This window comes from Bombina bombina, chromosome 6 (assembly GCF_027579735.1).
Source record: "Bombina bombina isolate aBomBom1 chromosome 6, aBomBom1.pri, whole genome shotgun sequence".
Classification (NCBI taxonomy): Eukaryota; Metazoa; Chordata; class Amphibia; order Anura; family Bombinatoridae; genus Bombina; species Bombina bombina.
In genome coordinates this window covers 749757988-749778725 of record NC_069504.1, presented here as the reverse complement: position 1 = coordinate 749778725, position 20738 = coordinate 749757988, and the positions used below count along the sequence as shown (strand labels likewise).

Below are 20738 nucleotides of genomic sequence, written 5' to 3'. Positions count from 1 at the left end.
ATATCAGATTCAATAAATTCAAATTTAATTATAAATCATAAAACATAACATAATTGTGAATAACATGGATCCATGTATACTATACACATCTAAAAACAATAAAAACAGTTGTCGATTATATCTTGCAAACACTTGTCAAATATAACATTCAAACAATAAAAATGTTCACCAAAAGGGTATAGTTCCTATGAGGTCTCAAAAAATTATGGAGATAAACAAATGGGAGTCATAGGAAGATCTTAAACAATAAAAAATCCTTGATGACAAATCCAAAATTGTGCTTGGTTTAAAAAGTTCAGTGATAAAAGTTCATTGATAACGTCCAGTGAAATTATCTCAGTGATGTAATAAAAATATATAAAAATACTGAAAAATAGAAAAATATGTGGTCAAAAAAAGTCAGTGGTATGTGTAATCCAAATGAGTGATCAGGTAATTGTTAAAGGGTGCTCCTCCTAGTAAAGTGTTATAAAGTAAATCTCAAGTGTCTTCGTGTAGGTGGTGATGGTTTTTCTTTTTGATTAAATAACTGTGCTTTTCTTTTCAGTAATATCCTTAATGGTACCTGAAAATTAAAGAAATAACATAGTGCAATAACGCTTTATAACTTAAATAATATTAAAATAATGCTCACCAGTTTGTCAACGCGTTTCGGCCTCTTTATAGGCCTTTTTCAAGACTATATTGTGGTGAGTAATGGTGGCTCTATTTATGTGTGTAGGTAACCAATGAGTCGCTCTCATTTTGGCGCTAAAAATCACTGTTCCTAACCCGGAAGTGTTTTTTACTTTACACTTCCGTTTTTAGATTGTTGCTATATTCCTGTTTAATATCTGTCTTAAATGTATTAGATTAGTTGTACCCAATAAGTGGATTTCGTAGGGATATTTATATGAACCAATTTGTTTAAGGTCTATTTCTAATAGTCGTTCCGTGTCTGCATATAAGCATAAAACCGGAAGTCACATACCGTTTGTTTACTTTGGCGTGTCATTGTTTAAAACCGGAAGTCACGTGGTATATGTTTACTTCCGGTTTCGATTTTGGTATTATTTACATACTTTCGGTTTCTTTGTTATATGATCGATAGCGGTAAATATCTCTTGGGGCAGTGATGCTTAATAGCATATGTTAGAATGAGTTTGGTCAATCATATCCGTATCTGGACCTCATTGACATTAAGATGGCTCATACTATTCCGTAAGAGATATATAGACAGGCAAATGTATGAATGTGAAAAAATTATAAGTGGCATAAAGGTATAAAAAGTGTAAAAAATTTAGAAAATAAAGATATTTAGAAATATATATATATATATATATATATATATATATATATATATATATATATATATATATATATATATAAAATATTCAAACCCTATTAACATTGAGATGAAAAATGGTATCCCGCAAGAGATACATAAATAAGCCAATAGAAAATTGTGAATTCCTTAAAGTGTGTTATAAAACGAATTGTTTGCATGACATAAATGCATCAATAATTAAGACATAAAAGTACATAAAAATGCAACAATTATAACCTTTACATGAAACTGCATCAAATATTAGGGCAGCGTAAAAATACATAAAAATACAAATACATAATACAAATACATAAAAAATGCATCAATTGTAACTTTTGTATAAAAATGCATCAATATAACCTTTACAATGGGGTGTCTTAAATCTTTTCTAAAAGACTGCATAAAACTCTAAAATTGGTAAATAATATAAATTGGACTATCTCATAACAGAACACATTAAAATACATACATAAATAAATTCATAAAAATGGATATTGTATCTAATATAAAAAGCTTAATATAAAAAAGGATAATGTAACTAAAATGCATTTGGGGGACTAAATGAATCCTATTAAAAACAGAATTTATGTTTACCTGATAAATTTCTTTCTCCAACGGTGTGTCCGGTCCACGGCGTCATCCTTACTTGTGGGATATTCTCTTCCCCAACAGGAAATGGCAAAGAGCCCAGCAAAGCTGGTCACATGATCCCTCCTAGGCTCCGCCTACCCCAGTCATTCGACCGACGTTAAGGAGGAATATTTGCATAGGAGAAACCATATGGTACCGTGGTGACTGTAGATAAAGAAAATAAATTATCAGACCTGATTAAAAAACCAGGGCGGGCCGTGGACCGGACACACCGTTGGAGAAAGAAATTTATCAGGTAAACATAAATTCTGTTTTCTCCAACATAGGTGTGTCCGGTCCACGGCGTCATCCTTACTTGTGGGAACCAATACCAAAGCTTTAGGACACGGATGAAGGGAGGGAGCAAATCAGGTCACCTAAATGGAAGGCACCACGGCTTGCAAAACCTTTCTCCCAAAAATAGCCTCAGAAGAAGCAAAAGTATCAAACTTGTAAAATTTGGTAAAAGTGTGCAGTGAAGACCAAGTCGCTGCCCTACATATCTGATCAACAGAAGCCTCGTTCTTGAAGGCCCATGTGGAAGCCACAGCCCTAGTGGAATGAGCTGTGATTCTTTCGGGAGGCTGCCGTCCGGCAGTCTCGTAAGCCAATCTGATGATGCTTTTAATCCAAAAAGAGAGAGAGGTAGAAGTTGCTTTTTGACCTCTCCTTTTACCTGAATAAACAACAAACAAGGAAGATGTTTGTCTAAAATCCTTTGTAGCATCTAAATAGAATTTTAGAGCGCGAACAACATCCAAATTGTGCAACAAACGTTCCTTCTTTGAAACTGGTTTCGGACACAGAGAAGGTACGATAATCTCCTGGTTAATGTTTTTGTTAGAAACAACTTTTGGAAGAAAACCAGGTTTAGTACGTAAAACCACCTTATCTGCATGGAACACCAGATAAGGAGGAGAACACTGCAGAGCAGATAATTCTGAGACTCTTCTAGCAGAAGAAATTGCAACCAAAAACAAAACTTTCCAAGATAATAACTTAATATCAACGGAATGTAAGGGTTCAAACGGAACCCCCTGAAGAACTGAAAGAACTAAATTGAGACTCCAAGGAGGAGTCAAAGGTTTGTAAACAGGCTTGATTCTAACCAGAGCCTGAACAAAGGCTTGAACATCTGGCACAGCTGCCAGCTTTTTGTGAAGTAACACCGACAAGGCAGAAATCTGTCCCTTCAGGGAACTTGCAGATAATCCTTTTTCCAATCCTTCTTGAAGGAAGGATAGAATCCTAGGAATCTTAACCTTGTCCCAAGGGAATCCTTTAGATTCACACCAACAGATATATTTTTTCCAAATTTTGTGGTAAATCTTTCTAGTTACAGGCTTTCTGGCCTGAACAAGAGTATCGATAACAGAATCTGAGAATCCTCGCTTCGATAAAATCAAGCGTTCAATCTCCAAGCAGTCAGCTGGAGTGAAAACAGATTCGGATGTTCGAACGGACCCTGAACAAGAAGGTCTCGTCTCAAAGGTAGCTTCCAAGGTGGAGCCGATGACATATTCACCAGATCTGCATACCAAGTCCTGCGTGGCCACGCAGGAGCTATCAAGATCACCGACGCCCTCTCCTGATTGATCCTGGCTACCAGCCTGGGGATGAGAGGAAATGGCGGGAACACATAAGCTAGTTTGAAGGTCCAAGGTGCTACTAGTGCATCCACTAGAGCCGCCTTGGGATCCCTGGATCTGGCCCCGTAGCAAGGAACTTTGAAGTTCTGACGAGAGGCCATCAGATCCATGTCTGGAATGCCCCACAGGTGAGTGACTTGGGCAAAGATTTCCGGATGGAGTTCCCACTCCCCCGGATGCAATGTCTGACGACTCAGAAAATCCGCTTCCCAATTTTCCACTCCTGGGATGTGGATAGCAGACAGGTGGCAGGAGTGAGACTCCGCCCATAGAATGATTTTGGTCACTTCTTCCATCGCTAGGGAACTCCTTGTTCCCCCCTGATGGTTGATGTACGCAACAGTTGTCATGTTGTCTGATTGAAACCGTATGAACTTGGTCCTCGCTAGCTGAGGCCAGGCCTTGAGAGCATTGAATATCGCTCTCAGTTCCAGAATATTTATCGGTAGAAGAGATTCTTCCCGAGACCAAAGACCCTGAGCTTTCAGGGATCCCCAGACCGCGCCCCAGCCCATCAGACTGGCGTCGGTCGTGACAATGACCCACTCTGGTCTGCGGAATGTCATCCCTTGTGACAGGTTGTCCAGGGACAGCCACCAACGGAGTGAGTCTCTGGTCCTCTGATTTACTTGTATCTTCAGAGACAAGTCTGTATAGTCCCCATTCCACTGACTGAGCATGCACAGTTGTAATGGTCTTAGATGAATGCGCGCAAAAGGAACTATGTCCATTGCCGCTACCATCAACCCGATCACTTCCATGCACTGAGCTATGGAAGGAAGAGGAACGGAATGAAGTATCCGACAAGAGTCTAGAAGTTTTGTTTTTCTGACCTCTGTCAGAAAAAACCTCATTTCTAAGGAGTCTATAATTGTTCCCAAGAAGGGAACCCTTGTTGACGGGGATAGAGAACTCTTTTCCTCGTTCACTTTCTATCCGTGAGATCTGAGAAAGGCCAGGACGATGTCCGTGTGAGCCTTTGCTTGAGGAAAGGACGACGCTTGAATCAGAATGTCGTCCAAGTAAGGTACTACCGCAACGCCCCTTGGTCGTAGCACAGCTAGAAGGGACCCTAGTACCTTTGTGAAAATCCTTGGAGCAGTGGCTAATCCGAAAGGAAGCGCCACGAACTGGTAATGTTTGTCCAGGAATGCGAACCTTAGGAACCGATGATGTTCCTTGTGGATAGGAATATGTAGATACGCATCCTTTAAATCCACCGTGGTCATGAATTGACCTTCCTGGATGGAAGGAAGAATAGTTCGAATGGTTTCCATCTTGAACGATGGAACCTTGAGAAACTTGTTTAAGATCTTGAGATCTAAGATTGGTCTGAACGTTCCCTCTTTTTTGGGAACTATGAACAGATTGGAGTAGAACCCCATCCCTTGTTCTCTTAATGGAACTGGATGAATCACTCCCATTTTTAACAGGTCTTCTACACAATGTAAGAACGCCTGTCTTTTTATGTGGTCTGAAGACAACTGAGACCTGTGGAACCTCCCCCTTGGGGGAAGTCCCTTGAATTCCAGAAGATAACCTTGGGAGACTATTTCAAGCGCCCAAGGATCCAGAACATCTCTTGCCCAAGCCTGAGCGAAGAGAGAGAGTCTGCCCCCCACCAGATCCGGTCCCGGATCGGGGGCCAACATTTCATGCTGTCTTGGTAGCAGTGGCAGGTTTCTTGGCCTGCTTTCCCTTGTTCCAGCCTTGCATTGGTCTCCAAGCTGGCTTGGCTTGAGAAGTATTACCCTCTTGCTTAGAGGACGTAGCACTTTGGGCTGGTCCGTTTTTACGAAAGGGACGAAAATTAGGTCTATTTTTTGCCTTGAAAGGCCGATCCTGAGGAAGGGCGTGGCCCTTACCCCCAGTGATATCAGAGATAATCTCTTTCAAGTCAGGGCCAAACAGCGTTTTCCCCTTGAAAGGAATGTTAAGTAGCTTGTTCTTGGAAGACGCATCAGCCGACCAAGATTTCAACCAAAGCGCTCTGCGCGCCACAATAGCAAACCCAGAATTCTTAGCCGCTAACCTAGCCAATTGCAAAGTGGCGTCTAGGGTGAAAGAATTAGCCAATTTGAGAGCATTAATTCTGTCCATAATCTCCTCATAAGGAGGAGAATCACTATCGAGCGTCTTTATCAGCTCATCGAACCAGAAACATGCGGCTGTAGCGACAGGGACAATGCATGAAATTGGTTGTAGAAGGTAACCCTGCTGAACAAACATCTTTTTAAGCAAACCTTCTAATTTTTTATCCATAGGATCTTTGAAAGCACAACTATCCTCTATGGGTATAGTGGTGCGTTTGTTTAAAGTGGAAACCGCTCCCTCGACCTTGGGGACTGTCTGCCATAAGTCCTTTCTGGGGTCGACCATAGGAAACAATTTTTTAAATATGGGGGGAGGGACGAAAGGAATACCGGGCCTTTCCCATTCTTTATTAACAATGTCCGCCACCCGCTTGGGTATAGGAAAAGCTTCTGGGAGCCCCGGCACCTCTAGGAACTTGTCCATTTTACATAGTTTCTCTGGGATGACCAACTTTTCACAATCATCCAGAGTGGATAATACCTCCTTAAGCAGAATGCGGAGATGTTCCAACTTAAATTTAAATGCAATCACATCAGGTTCAGCCTGTTGAGAAATGTTCCCTGAATCAGTAATTTCTCCCTCAGACAAAACCTCCCTGGCCCCATCAGACTGGGTTAGGGGCCCTTCAGAGATATTAATATCAGCGTCGTCATGCTCTTCAGTATCTAAAACAGAGCAGCCACGCTTACGCTGACAAGGGTTCATTTTGGCTAAAATGTTTTTGACAGAATTATCCATTACAGCCGTTAATTGTTGCATAGTAAGGAGTATTGGCGCGCTAGATGTACTAGGGGCCTCCTGAGTGGGCAAGACTCGTGTAGACGAAGGAGGGAATGATGCAGTACCATGCTTACTCCCCTCACTTGAGGAATCATCTTGGGCATCATTGTCATTATCACATAAATCACATTTATTTAAATGAATAGGAATTCTGGCTTCCCCACATTCAGAACACAGTCTATCTGGTAGTTCAGACATGTTAAACAGGCATAAACTTGATAACAAAGTACAAAAACGTTTTAAAATAAAACCGTTACTGTCACTTTAAATTTTAAACTGAACACACTTTATTACTGCAATTGCGAAAAAACATGAAGGAATTGTTCAAAATTCACCAAATTTTCACCACAGTGACTTAAAGCCTTAAAAGTATTGCACACCAAATTTGGAAGCTTTAACCCTTAAAATAACGGAACCGGAGCCGTTTTAAACTTTAACCCCTTTACAGTCCCTGGTATCTGCTTTGCTGAGACCCAACCAAGCCCAAAGGGGAATACGATACCAAATGACGCCTTCAGAAAGTCTTTTCTAAGTATCAGAGCTCCTCTCACATGCGACTGCATGCCATGCCTCTCAAAAACAAGTGCGCCACACCGGCGCGAAAATGAGGCTCTGCTTAAGCTTTGGGAAAGCCCCTAAGGAATAAGGTGTCTAATACAGTGCCTGCCGATATTATTATATCAAAAATACCCAGATAAAATGATTCCTCAAGGCTAAATATGTGTTAATAATGAATCGATTTAGCCCAGAAACAGTCTACAGTCTTAATAAGCCCTTGTGAAGCCCTTATTTACGATCGTAATAAACATGGCTTACCGGATCCCATAGGGAAAATGACAGCTTCCAGCATTACATCGTCTTGTTAGAATGTGTCATACCTCAAGCAGCAAGAGACTGCACACTGTTCCCCCAACTGAAGTTAATTGCTCTCAACAGTCCTGTGTGGAACAGCCATGGATTTTAGTTACGGTTGCTAAAATCATTTTCCTCATACAAACAGAAATCTTCATCTCTTTTCTGTTTCTGAGTAAATAGTACATACCAGCACTATTTCAAAATAACAAACTCTTGATTGAATAATAAAAACTACAGTTAAACACTAAAAAACTCTAAGCCATCTCCGTGGAGATGTTGCCTGTACAACGGCAAAGAGAATGACTGGGGTAGGCGGAGCCTAGGAGGGATCATGTGACCAGCTTTGCTGGGCTCTTTGCCATTTCCTGTTGGGGAAGAGAATATCCCACAAGTAAGGATGACGCCGTGGACCGGACACACCTATGTTGGAGAAATTGTCTTAAAACAAGACTGGGTACATGAGTAGTTAACACTTGGCTATGGAAAGCTAGTATGAAAATACATGCAGAACTTAAGTGTGTCTGAGTCTCAGGGTTTTTTGTACTTAATAGATGTGAGAGGTCCTCTCTGTTATTCAAACCTCTGGGGTGTAAGCAGTCTATATCAAAAATCCATTTGGATTCAGTAGTCAGTAGGCGTCTCTCATAGTCACCCCCCCTCCAGTTGGGTATCACTCTTTGTATGCCTATATAATTAAAGTCTTTGTGACTGGCTCGATGGTGGTTTGTAAAATGTCTATAAAGTGCTGTCTCCGTGTTCTCATGTTCGATCTTTAATAAATGTTCTCTGATACGATCCTTGAGGGTTCTGGACGTTTGACCTATGTATTGGAGTCCACAACTGCACCATATTAGATAGACAACCCCTCTGTCACTACATCTTATAAGATCATTGATCCTATATTTCACCTTCGAGTTGAAAGAGGTGAATTCTTTGGTTTTGACACCCCTTTTACAAGCTTTGCAGGTTGGGCACGGGAAAAACCCTTTGATCTCTCTGCCAAATACATCTCTTGTCCTATTGGATACTCTCTTAGGTATACTGGGGGACAGTTTGTTCTTAAGATTATCAGTCTTCCTATATATGAAGATTGGTCGTGTCGTCAATTTATCTCCTATTACGTCATCATTTTTGAGGAGTGACCAATGTTTCTCTATAATCTTTTCGACAATATGCCTATTTTCGTTGTATTCTGTTATGAATGGAATAGTGAGTGGATAGTCTTCAGAGTGACTGGTCACTTTCTTAGGTTTGTATGCCAGGAGATCTTTCAGATTCTTTTTTCTAACTTCTTCCATGGTTAGAGTTAAGGATTCCTCATCATAACCCCTTTCCAAAAATTTTTATTTGAGGATTACGGCTTGTTCTTCCCACTTAATGGAATTAGAACAATTCTTCTTTAATCTCAGAAATTGTCCTTTCGGTATATTTGTCTTCCATCTGTTGAAGTGACAGCTTTCACGATGGATATAATTGTTGCAGTCCACTTCCTTAAAGAAAGTGGACGTCTCTATTTTACCTCCAATGATGTCTATTTTTAGATCTAGAAAGTTTATTGTCTTGTTGCTCATCTCATATGTAAATTTGAGGTTACAGGTGTTGTTCATAACTCTCAGGGTATGTTCTAAATCCTCCTTAGACCCTTTCCATATCATAATGATATCGTCTATGTACCTGTTGTAGAGGACCAGGTCCGCGCTAGCTGGGCATGACTCCCAAAAAATGAGTTCCCAATAGCCCATGTATAAGTTAGCATAGCTGGGCGCGAACCTGGTCCCCATAGCTGTACCACATATTTGTTTAAAGAAGACTCCATTATTGCTGAAATAATTGTGGGTCAGTATAAACTGTATCCCCATTGAGGATGAATTCTCTCTGTAGTTCAGGTAAACTGCCATCTTTCTTCAAAAAGAAATCCACCGCCTCTATACCCCCTTTGTGCGGTATACTGGTATAGAGGGATGTGACATCACATGTGACAAATGTATAATTTTCTCCCCACTCTATATTTTCCAATTTGTTTAGTACTTGAGTCGAATCTCTCAAGTATGACGGTAATTGGGTGACATATTTCGGTAATAGTCTATCTATATATTCGGATAGGTTACTTGACAGACCCCCTATCCCTGATATTATCGGCCGACCGGGGGGTTTGTCGAGCGATTTGTGAACCTTAGGGAGGTAATATAGGACTGGAGTGATTGGGTGTTTGGTATTTATGTATTTAAACTCTCTCATTTAAAATTCCCACTCTTTTGGCCTCTCCCAACAGTTCTTCTAATTCTTTCTTGACGTTCTCAATTGGATTTTTTCTTAATATTTCGTACGTCTGTCGATCCGATAGGATTCTGTCACATTCTTGGTCGTAGTCTGTATTATTTAACACTACGATACCCCCGCCTTTATCTGCTGGTTTGATAACTAAGGCGTGATTCTTTTCCAGGGTCTTTATAGTTTCCATTTGTTCTTTGGAAAGATTGTGTTTGGTCAGTTTTTTGTGACTGATATCTCTGATCTCATTACTGATCATGGTATCGAATGTCTCTATAGCGTTACCTTTGCTTGCCACTGGGTAGAAATTCGATCTAGATTTTAGATCTGTATGGAGGTAGGTATTTTCATTAGTGGACTGCGTGTCTAAATGGGCATTGTTGTGGCCCGTGATTTGTATTTCCAATGGGGTTTTCATAAAATGTCTTAAGTGTCAGTTTCCTGACTAGTTCTTTGGCATTTATGAAAGTGTTAAATTTGTTCAAGCCCTTAGATGGGGCGAAAGATAATCCATAGCTTAACACAGATGTTTCTTTCTCTGTCAAAACTTTAGAGCTCAAATTAAATATGCCTTTTGTGGTGATTTTGGTTTCTGATGGGGAGGGAGAGTTTTTTTGTTCAATCTTCTTCCTCCTCTCTTACTTCTGTGGGTCTTCTTTTGTCTGTTGGGGTTTGGAAGTCTTCTAGATTTGGGTTCTTTCTCTTCATAGATCCCCTTTCTAGTTCTTTGGGTGCTTTCTGAGGTATCCCTAAAAAAAGAGTGCCCTGATGCTGATGCTTGATGTTCTTCATTCGCACTTGTGTTGGGTACTTTCTTAGTTTGTTGTCTCTCTCCTTCTTGAAATGGGGAATCTGTCCTGTAACCATTTGTCTCTGGTCGTGGATGGTTTCGTCTGGGGGGTTCATAGTTGTCGTTATATTGATGGTTTGTATGCCGGAAAGATCTCCTGGCATACAAACCTAAGAAAGTGACCAGTCACTCTGAAGACTATCCACTCACTATTCCATTCATAACAGAATACAACGAAAATAGGCATATTGTCGAAAAGATTATAGAGAAACATTGGTCACTCCTCAAAAATGATGACGTAATAGGAGATAAATTGACGACACGACCAATCTTCATATATAGGAAGACTGATAATCTTAAGAACAAACTGTCCCCCAGTATACCTAAGAGAGTATCCAATAGGACAAGAGATGTATTTGGCAGAGAGATCAAAGGGTTTTTCCCGTGCCCAACCTGCAAAGCTTGTAAAAGGGGTGTCAAAACCAAAGAATTCACCTCTTTCAACTCGAAGGTGAAATATAGGATCAATGATCTTATAAGATGTAGTGACAGAGGGGTTGTCTATCTAATATGGTGCAGTTGTGGACTCCAATACATAGGTCAAACGTCCAGAACCCTCAAGGATCGTATCAGAGAACATTTATTAAAGATCGAACATGAGAACACGGAGACAGCACTTTATAGACATTTTACAAACCACCATCGAGCCAGTCACAAAGACTTTAATTATATAGGCATACAAAGAGTGATACCCAACTGGAGGGGGGGTGACTATGAGAGACGCCTACTGACTACTGAATCCAAATGGATTTTTGATATAGACTGCTTACACCCCAGAGGTTTGAATAACAGAGAGGACCTCTCACATCTATTAAGTACAAAAAACCCTGAGACTCAGACACACTTAAGTTCTGCATGTATTTTCATACTAGCTTTCCATAGCCAAGTGTTAACTACTCATGTACCCAGTCTTGTTTTAAGACAATTTTAATAGGATTCATTTAGTCCCCCAAATGCATTTTAGTTACATTATCCTTTTTTATATTAAGCTTTTTATATTAGATACAATATCCATTTTTATGAATTTATTTATGTATGTATTTTAATGTGTTCTGTTATGAGATAGTCCAATTTATATTATTTACCAATTTTAGAGTTTTATGCAGTCTTTTAGAAAAGATTTAAGACACCCCATTGTAAAGGTTATATTGATGCATTTTTATACAAAAGTTACAATTGATGCATTTTTTATGTATTTGTATTATGTATTTGTATTTTTATGTATTTTTACGCTGCCCTAATATTTGATGCAGTTTTATGTAAAGGTTATAATTGTTGCATTTTTATGTACTTTTATGTCTTAATTATTGATGCATTTATGTCATGCAAACAATTCGTTTTATAACACACTTTAAGGAATTCACAATTTTCTATTGGCTTATTTATGTATCTCTTGCGGGATACCATTTTTCATCTCAATGTTAATAGGGTTTGAATATTTTATATATATATATATATATATATATATATATATATATATATATATATATATATATATATATATATATATATATATATATATATATATATATATATATATATATATATATATATATATATATATATTTTCTAAATATCTTTATTTTCTAAATTTTTTACACTTTTTATACCTTTATGCCACTTATAATTTTTTCACATTCATACATTTGCCTGTCTATATATCTCTTACGGAATAGTATGAGCCATCTTAATGTCAATGAGGTCCAGATACGGATATGATTGACCAAACTCATTCTAACATATGCTATTAAGCATCACTGCCCCAAGAGATATTTACCGCTATCGATCATATAACAAAGAAACCGAAAGTATGTAAATAATACCAAAATCGAAACCGGAAGTAAACATATACCACGTGACTTCCGGTTTTAAACAATGACACGCCAAAGTAAACAAACGGTATGTGACTTCCGGTTTTATGCTTATATGCAGACACGGAACGACTATTAGAAATAGACCTTAAACAAATTGGTTCATATAAATATCCCTACGAAATCCACTTATTGGGTACAACTAATCTAATACATTTAAGACCGATATTAAACAGGAATATAGCAACAATCTAAAAACGGAAGTGTAAAGTAAAAAACACTTCCGGGTTAGGAACAGTGATTTTTAGCGCCAAAATGAGAGCGACTCATTGGTTACCTACACACATAAATAGAGCCACCATTACTCACCACAATATAGTCTTGAAAAAGGCCTATAAAGAGGCCGAAACGCGTTGACAAACTGGTGAGCATTATTTTAATATTATTTAAGTTATAAAGCGTTATTGCACTATGTTATTTCTTTAATTTTCAGGTACCATTAAGGATATTACTGAAAAGAAAAGCACAGTTATTTAATCAAAAAGAAAAACCATCACCACCTACACAAAGACACTTGAGATTTATTTTATAACACTTTACTAGGAGGAGCACCCTTTAACAATTACCTGATCACTCATTTGGATTACACATACCACTGACTTTTTTTGACCACATATTTTTCTATTTTTCAGTATTTTTATATATTTTTATTACATCACTGAGATAATTTCACTGGACGTTATCAATGAACTTTTATCACTGAACTTTTTAAACCAAGCACAATTTTGGATTTGTCATCAAGGATTTTTTATTGTTTAAGATCTTCCTATGACTCCCATTTGTTTATCTCCATAATTTTTTGAGACCTCATAGGAACTATACCCTTTTGGTGAACATTTTTATTGTTTGAATGTTATATTTGACAAGTGTTTGCAAGATATAATCGACAACTGTTTTTATTGTTTTTAGATGTGTATAGTATACATGGATCCATGTTATTCACAATTATGTTATATGTTTTATTATTTATAATTAAATTTGAATTTATTGAATCTGATAATATCTTCCTTAGCCTACTCATAGGCGCTCTTGGACTATTATTATTTGTACCAATAAAGTGCCCCATAGCTGAGTCAGCTGGGCAAATGCCTCCAGGTGGAGTTCCCACTCCCCCGGATGAATAGTCTGACGACTTAGAAAATCTGCTTCCCAGTTGTCTACTCCTGGGATGTGAATTGCTGAGAGGTGGCAAGAGAGATCCTCCGCCCACCTGATTATTTTGGTTACTTCCATCATTGCTAGGGGACTCCTTGTTCCCCCTTGATGGTTGATGTAAGCTACAGTCGTGATGTTGTCCGACTGAAATCTGATGAATTTGGCCGCAGCTAGCTGAGGCCATGCCTGAAGAGCGTTGAATATCGCCCTCAGTTCCAGAATGTTTATCGGGAGAAGAGTTTCTTCCCGAGACCATAAGCCCTGAGCTTTCAGGGAGTCCCAGACTGCACCCCAGCCCAACAGACTGGCGTCGGTCATTACGATGATCCACTCAGGTCTGCGGAAACACATTCCCTGAGACAGGTGATCCCGAGACAACCACCATAGAAGAGAATCTCTGGTCCAACTGTATTTGAGGAGACAAATCTGCATAATCCCCATTCCATTGTTTGAGCATGCATAGTTGCAGTGGTCTGAGGTGTATCCGTGCAAAAGGGACTATGTCCATTGCCGCTACCATTAGTCCGATTGTCTCCATGCACTGAGCTACAGACGGCCGAGGAATGGAATGAAGAGCTCGGCAAGTAGTTAAGAGTTTTAACTTTGACCTCCGTCAGAAATATTTTCATTTCTACAGAGTCTATTAGGGTTCCTAGGAATGGAACTCTTGTGAGGGGGGAGAGAGAACTCTTTTTGATGTTCACCTTCCACCCGTGAGACCTCAGAAAGGCCAATACAATTTCCGTGTGAGACTTGGCTCTTTGGAAAGTCGACGCCTGAATTAAGATGTCGTCTAGGTAAGGCGCCACTGCTATGCCCCGCGGTCTTAGAACTGCCAGAAGGGACCCTAGCACCTTTGTGAAAATTCTGGGAGCAGTGGCCAACCCGAAAGGAACAGCCACAAACTGATAATGCTTGTCCAGAAAGGCGAACCTGAGAAACTGGTGATCTTTGTGGATAGGAATGTGCAGATACGCATCCTTTAGATCCACGGTAGTCATATATTGACCCTCATGGATCATTGGAAAGATTGTCCGAATGGTCTCCATCTTGAATGATGGGACTCTGAGGAATCCGTTTAGAATTTTTAGATCCAGGATTGGTCGGAAAGTTCCTTCTATTTTGGGAACCACAAACAGGTTTGAGTAAAAACCCAGCCCTTGTTCCACAATTGGAACTGGGTGGATCACTCCCATTGTATGTAGGTCTTCTACACAGCGTAAGAACGCCTCTTTATTTGTCTGGTCTGTAGACAAACGAGAAATGTGGAACCTTCCCCTTGGAGGGGAGTCCTTGAATACTAGAAGATATCCCTGGGATACAATCTCTAAGGCCCAAGGATCGTATACGTCTCTTGCCCAGGCCTGAGCGAAGAGAGTCTTGCTTCCCACTAGATCCGGTCCCGGATCGGGGGCTACCCCTTCATGCTGTCTTGGAGGCAGCTGCAGGCTTCTTGGCCTGTTTACCCTTGTTCCAGCCCTGGTAAGGTTTCCAGGCTGCCCTGGGTTGTGAAGTGTTACCCTCTTGCTTTGCAGCAGGGGAGGATGAAGCGAGACCGCTCCTGAAATTTCGAAAGGAACGAAAATTATTTTGTTTGTTCTTTGTCTTAAAAGGACTTGTCCTGAGGGAGAGCATGTTCCCCCAGTGATTTCTGAGATAATCTCTTTCAATTCAGGCCCGAAAAGGGTCTTTCCTTTGAAAGGGATGTTCAGTAGTTTGAATTTTGATGACACATTGGCCGACCAGGACTTTAGCCATAGCGCCCTGAGCGCCATAATGGCGAAACCTGAATTCTTTGCCGCTAACTTAGCTAGTTGGAAAGCGGCATCTGTGATAAAAGAATTAGCCAGCTTAAGAGCCTTAATTCTGTCCATAATGTCCTCATATGAGGTCTCCGTCTGGAGCGCATCTTCCAGCGCCTCGAACCAGAAAGCAGCTGCAGTAGTTACAGGAACAATGCACGCTATAGGTTGGAGAAGAAAACCTTGATGAACAAAAATTTTCTTAAGTAAACCCTCTAATTTTTTATCCATAGGGTCTTTAAAAGCACAACTGTCCTCAATTGGTATGGTTGTGCGTTTAGCAAGTGAAGAAACAGCCCCCTCCACCTTAGGGACCGTCGTGGTGTCAGATATGGGGAACATTTTCTTAAAAACAGGAGGGGGAACAAACTGAATACCTGGTCTATCCCACTCCCTAGTTAGTATATCCGCAATCCTCTTAGGGACCGGGAACACATCAGTGTAAACAGGAACTTCTAGGTACTTGTCCATTTTACACAATTTCTCTGGAACCAAAGGGTTACAGTCATCAAGAGTAACTAATACCTCCCTGAGCAATAAGCGGAGGTGTTCTAGTTTAAATTTAAAAGCCAACGTATCTGAGTCTGTCTGAGGAGCAACCTTTCCCGAATCGGAAATTTCTCCCTCAGACAGCACATCCCTCGCCCCCATTTCAGAGCGTTGTGAGTGTATATCGGATACAGCTACTAAAGCATCAGAATGCTCATAATCTGTTCTTAAAACAGAGCTATCACGCTTTGCAGGTAACACGGGCAGCTTAGATAAAAATACTGAGAGGGTATTATCCATAACTGCCGCCATGTCTTGTAAGGTAAAAGTTAACCGCGCTAGAGGTGCTAGGCGTCGCTTGAGCGGGCGTAACTGGTTGTGAACACTTGGGGAGAGGTCAACGGGCTAACCTCATTAACTTCTGTCTGAGAATCATCTTGGGCCACATTTTTAAGTGCAACAATATGGTCTTTAAAGTGTATAGAAATATCAGTACAAGTGGGACACATTTTGAGAGGGGGTTCCACCATGGCTTCTAAACACATTGAACAAGGATTTTCCTTGGTGTCAGACATGTTAACAGACTAGTAGTAAGACAAACAGGCTTAGAAATCACTTTAATCAAGTAAAAACACACTTTGCAAAAAAACGTTACTGTGCCTTTAAGAGATAAAAAAAGGCACACAATTTTCCAAAACAGTGAAAAATGCAGCAAACTTTTGAAATTTTCACAGTATGTACCTAAAGCATTGGTAAGATTGCACAACAAGCAATAAAAACGATTAACCCTTTAAAGCCCAAACCGGATCAATAGTAAGCTAACAGACCGGTTAAAACAACTTCACCACCTTGCCACAGCTCTGCTGTGGCCCTACCTTCCCTTAGGAGTCAGAGTTATGGGGAAAAAGCTTCTTATGGGTCCTCAAACTGTAGCAGGACCCTCCATGTGAAAACAGCCTGCAGATCTAGTCAATCTAACTGTGCATTTGAGGCGTGAAATTAGGCCCCTCCCACCTTACTCCGGTGCTGTGAGGCCTAAAGAAAACAGAATTTATGTTTACCTGATAAATTACTTTCTCCAACGATGTGTCCGGTCCACGGCGTCATCCTTACTTGTGGGATATTCTCTTCCCCAACAGGAAATGGCAAAGAGCCCAGCAAAGCTGGTCACATGATCCCTCCTAGGCTCCGCCTTCCCCAGTCATTCGACCGACGTAAAGGAGGAATATTTGCATAGGAGAAACCATATGATACCGTGGTGACTGTAGTTAAAGAAAATAAATTATCAGACCTGATTAAAAAACCAGGGCGGGCCGTGGACCGGACACACCGTTGGAGAAAGTAATTTATCAGGTAAACATAAATTCTGTTTTCTCCAACATAGGTGTGTCCGGTCCACGGCGTCATCCTTACTTGTGGGAACCAATACCAAAGCTTTAGGACACGGATGAAGGGAGGGAGCAAATCAGGTCACCTAGATGGAAGGCACCACGGCTTGCAAAACCTTTCTCCCAAAAATAGCCTCAGAAGAAGCAAAAGTATCAAACTTGTAAAATTTAGTAAAAGTGTGCAGTGAAGACCAAGTCGCTGCCTTACATATCTGATCAACAGAAGCCTCGTTCTTGAAGGCCCATGTGGAAGCCACAGCCCTAGTGGAATGAGCTGTGATTCTTTCAGGAGGCTGCCGTCCGGCAGTCTCATAAGCCAATCTGATGATGCTTTTAATCCAAAAAGAGAGAGAGGTAGAAGTTGCTTTTTGACCTCTCCTTTTACCAGAATAAATAACAAACAAGGAAGATGTTTGTCTAAAATCCTTTGTAGCATCTAAAAAGAATTTTAGAGCACGAACAACATCCAAATTGTGCAACAAACGTTCCTTCTTTGAAACTGGATTCGGACACAAAGAAGGCACGACTATCTCCTGGTTAATGTTTTTGTTAGAAACAACTTTCGGAAGAAAACCAGGTTTAGTACGTAAAACCACCTTATCTGCATGGAACACCAGATAAGGAGGAGAACACTGCAGAGCAGATAATTCTGAAACTCTTCTAGCAGAAGAAATTGCAACCAAAAACAAAACTTTCCAAGATAATAACTTAATATCAACGGAATGTAAGGGTTCAAACGGAACCCCCTGAAGAACTGAAAGAACTAAATTGAGACTCCAAGGAGGAGTCAAAGGTTTGTAAACAGGCTTGATTCTAACCAGAGCCTGAACAAAGGCTTGAACATCTGGCACAGCTGCCAGCTTTTTGTGAAGTAACACAGACAAGGCAGAAATCTGTCCCTTCAAGGAACTTGCAGATAATCCTTTCTCCAAACCTTCTTGAAGAAAGGATAGAATCTTAGGAATTTTTACCTTGTCCCAAGGGAATCCTTTAGATTCACACCAACAGATAAATTTTTTCCATATTTTGTGGTAAATTTTTCTAGTTACAGGCTTTCTGGCCTGAACAAGAGTATCAATGACACAATCTGAGAACCCTCGCTTTGATAAGATCAAGCATTCAATCTCCAAGCAGTCAGTTGGAGTGAGACCAGATTCGGATGTTCGAACGGACCTTGAACAAGAAGGTCTCGTCTCAAAGGTAGCTTCCATGGTGGAGCCGATGACATATTCACCAGGTCTGCATACCAAGTCCTGCGTGGCCACGCAGGAGCTATCAAGATCACCTATGCCCTCTCCTGATTGATCCTGGCTACCAGCCTGGGGATGAGAGGAAACGGCGGGAATACATAAGCTAGTTTGAAGGTCCAAGGTGCTACTAGTGCATCTACTAGAGTCGCCTTGGGATCCCTGGATCTGGACCCGTAGCAAGGAACCTTGAAGTTCTGACGAGAGGCCATCAGATCCATGTCTGGAATGCCCCACAATTGAGTAATTTGGGCAAAGATTTCCGGATGGAGTTCCCACTCCCCCGGATGAAATGTCTGACGACTCAGAAAATCCGCTTCCCAATTTTCCACTCCTGGGATGTGGATTGCGGACAAGTGGCAGGAGTGAGTCTCCGCCCATTGAATGATTTTGGTCACTTCTTCCATCGCCAGGGAACTCCTTGTTCCCCCCTGATGGTTGATGTACGCAACAGTCGTCATGTTGTCTGATTGAAACCGTATGAACTTGGCCTTTGCTAGCTGAGGCCAAGCCTTGAGAGCATTGAATATCGCTCTCAGTTCCAGAATATTTATCGGGAGAAGAGATTCTTCCCGAGACCAAAGACCCTGAGCTTTCAGGGGTCCCCAGACCGCGCCCCAGCCCACCAGACTGGCGTCGGTCGTGACAATGACCCACTCTGGTCTGCGGAAGCTCATCCCCTGTGACAGGTTGTCCAGGGACAGCCACCAACGGAGTGAATCTCTGGTCCTCTGATCTACTTGTATCGTCGGAGACAAGTCTGTATAGTCCCCATTCCACTGACTGAGCATGCACAGTTGTAATGGTCTTAGATGAATTCGCGCAAAAGGAACTATGTCCATTGCCGCTACCATCAAACCTATTACTTCCATGCACTGCGCTATGGAAGGAAGAGGAACAGAATGAAGTATTTGACAAGAGTTTAGAAGTTTTGATTTTCTGGCCTCTGTCAGAAAAATCCTCATTTCTAAGGAGTCTATTATTGTTCCCAAGAAGGGAACCCTTGTTGACGGAGATAGAGAACTTTTTTCTACGTTCACTTTCCACCCGTGAGATCTGAGAAAGGCCAGGACAATGTCCGTGTGAGCCTTTGCTTGAGGAAGGGACGACGCTTGAATCAGAATGTCGTCCAAGTAAGGTACTACTGCAATGCCCCTTGGTCTTAGCACCGCTAGAAGGGACCCTAGTACCTTTGTGAAAATCCTTGGAGCAGTGGCTAATCCGAACGGAAGTGCCACAAACTGCTAATGCTTGTCCAGGAATGCGAACCTTAGGAACCGATGATGTTCCTTGTGGATAGGAATATGTAGATACGCATCCTTTAAATCCACCGTGGTCATGAATTGACCTTCCTGGATGGAAGGAAGAATTGTTCGAATGGTTTCCATTTTGAACGATGGAACCTTGAGAAACTTGTTTAGGATCTTGAGATCTAAGATTGGTCTGAATGTTCCCTCTTTTTTGGGAACTACGAACAGATTGGAGTAGAACCCCATCCCTTGTTCTCCTAATGGAACAGGATGAATCACTCCCATTTTTAACAGGTCTTCTACACAATGTAAGAATGCCTGTTTTTTTATGTGGTCTGAAGACAATTGAGACCTGTGGAACCTCCCCCTTGGGGGAAGCCCCTTGAATTCCAGAAGATAACCTTGGGAGACTATTTCTAGCGCCCAAGGATCCAGAACATCTCTTGCCCAAGCCTGAGCGAAGAGAGAGAGTCTGCCCCCCACCAGATCCGGTCCCGGATCGGGGGCCAACATCTCATGCTGTCTTGGTAGCAGTGGCAGGTTTCTTGGCCTGCTTTCCTTTGTTCCAGCCTTGCATTGGTCTCCAGGCTGGCTTGGCTTGAGAAGTATTACCCTCTTGCTTAGAGGACGTAGCACTTGGGGCTGGTCCGTTTCTGCGAAAGGGACGAAAATTAGGTTTATTTTTGGCCTTGAAAGACCTATCCTGAGGAAGGGCGTGGCCCTTGCCCCCAGTGATATCAGAGATAATCTCTTTCAAGTCAGGGCCAAACAGCGTTTTCCCCTTGAAAGGAATGTTAAGCAATTTGTTCTTGGAAGACGCATCCGCTGACCAAGATTTTAACCAAAGCGCTCTGCGCGCCACAATAGCAAAACCAGAATTTTTCGCCGCTAACCTAGCCAATTGCAAAGTGGCGTCTAGGGTGAAAGAATTAGCCAATTTGAGAGCATGAATTCTGTCCATAATCTCCTCATAAGAAGAAGAATTATTATTGAGCGCCTTTTCTAGCTCATCGAACCAGAAACACGCTGCTGTAGTGACAGGAACAATGCATGAAATTGGTTGTAGAAGGTAACCTTGCTGAACAAACATCTTTTTAAGCA

General features: G+C 41.1%; 1 protein-coding gene across 1 annotated transcript in view; it reads right to left on the bottom strand.

Moving 5' to 3' along the window:
• Positions 1–420: 420 nt before the first annotated feature.
• RAVER1 (ribonucleoprotein, PTB binding 1) overlaps positions 421–20738 on the bottom strand; it is an 89526-nt gene continuing 69208 nt past the window's right edge. The window contains 1 exon segment of the mRNA XM_053719414.1: positions 421–565. Coding sequence (XP_053575389.1) covers positions 467–565 — 99 coding nt within the window. The 3' untranslated portion in view covers positions 421–466.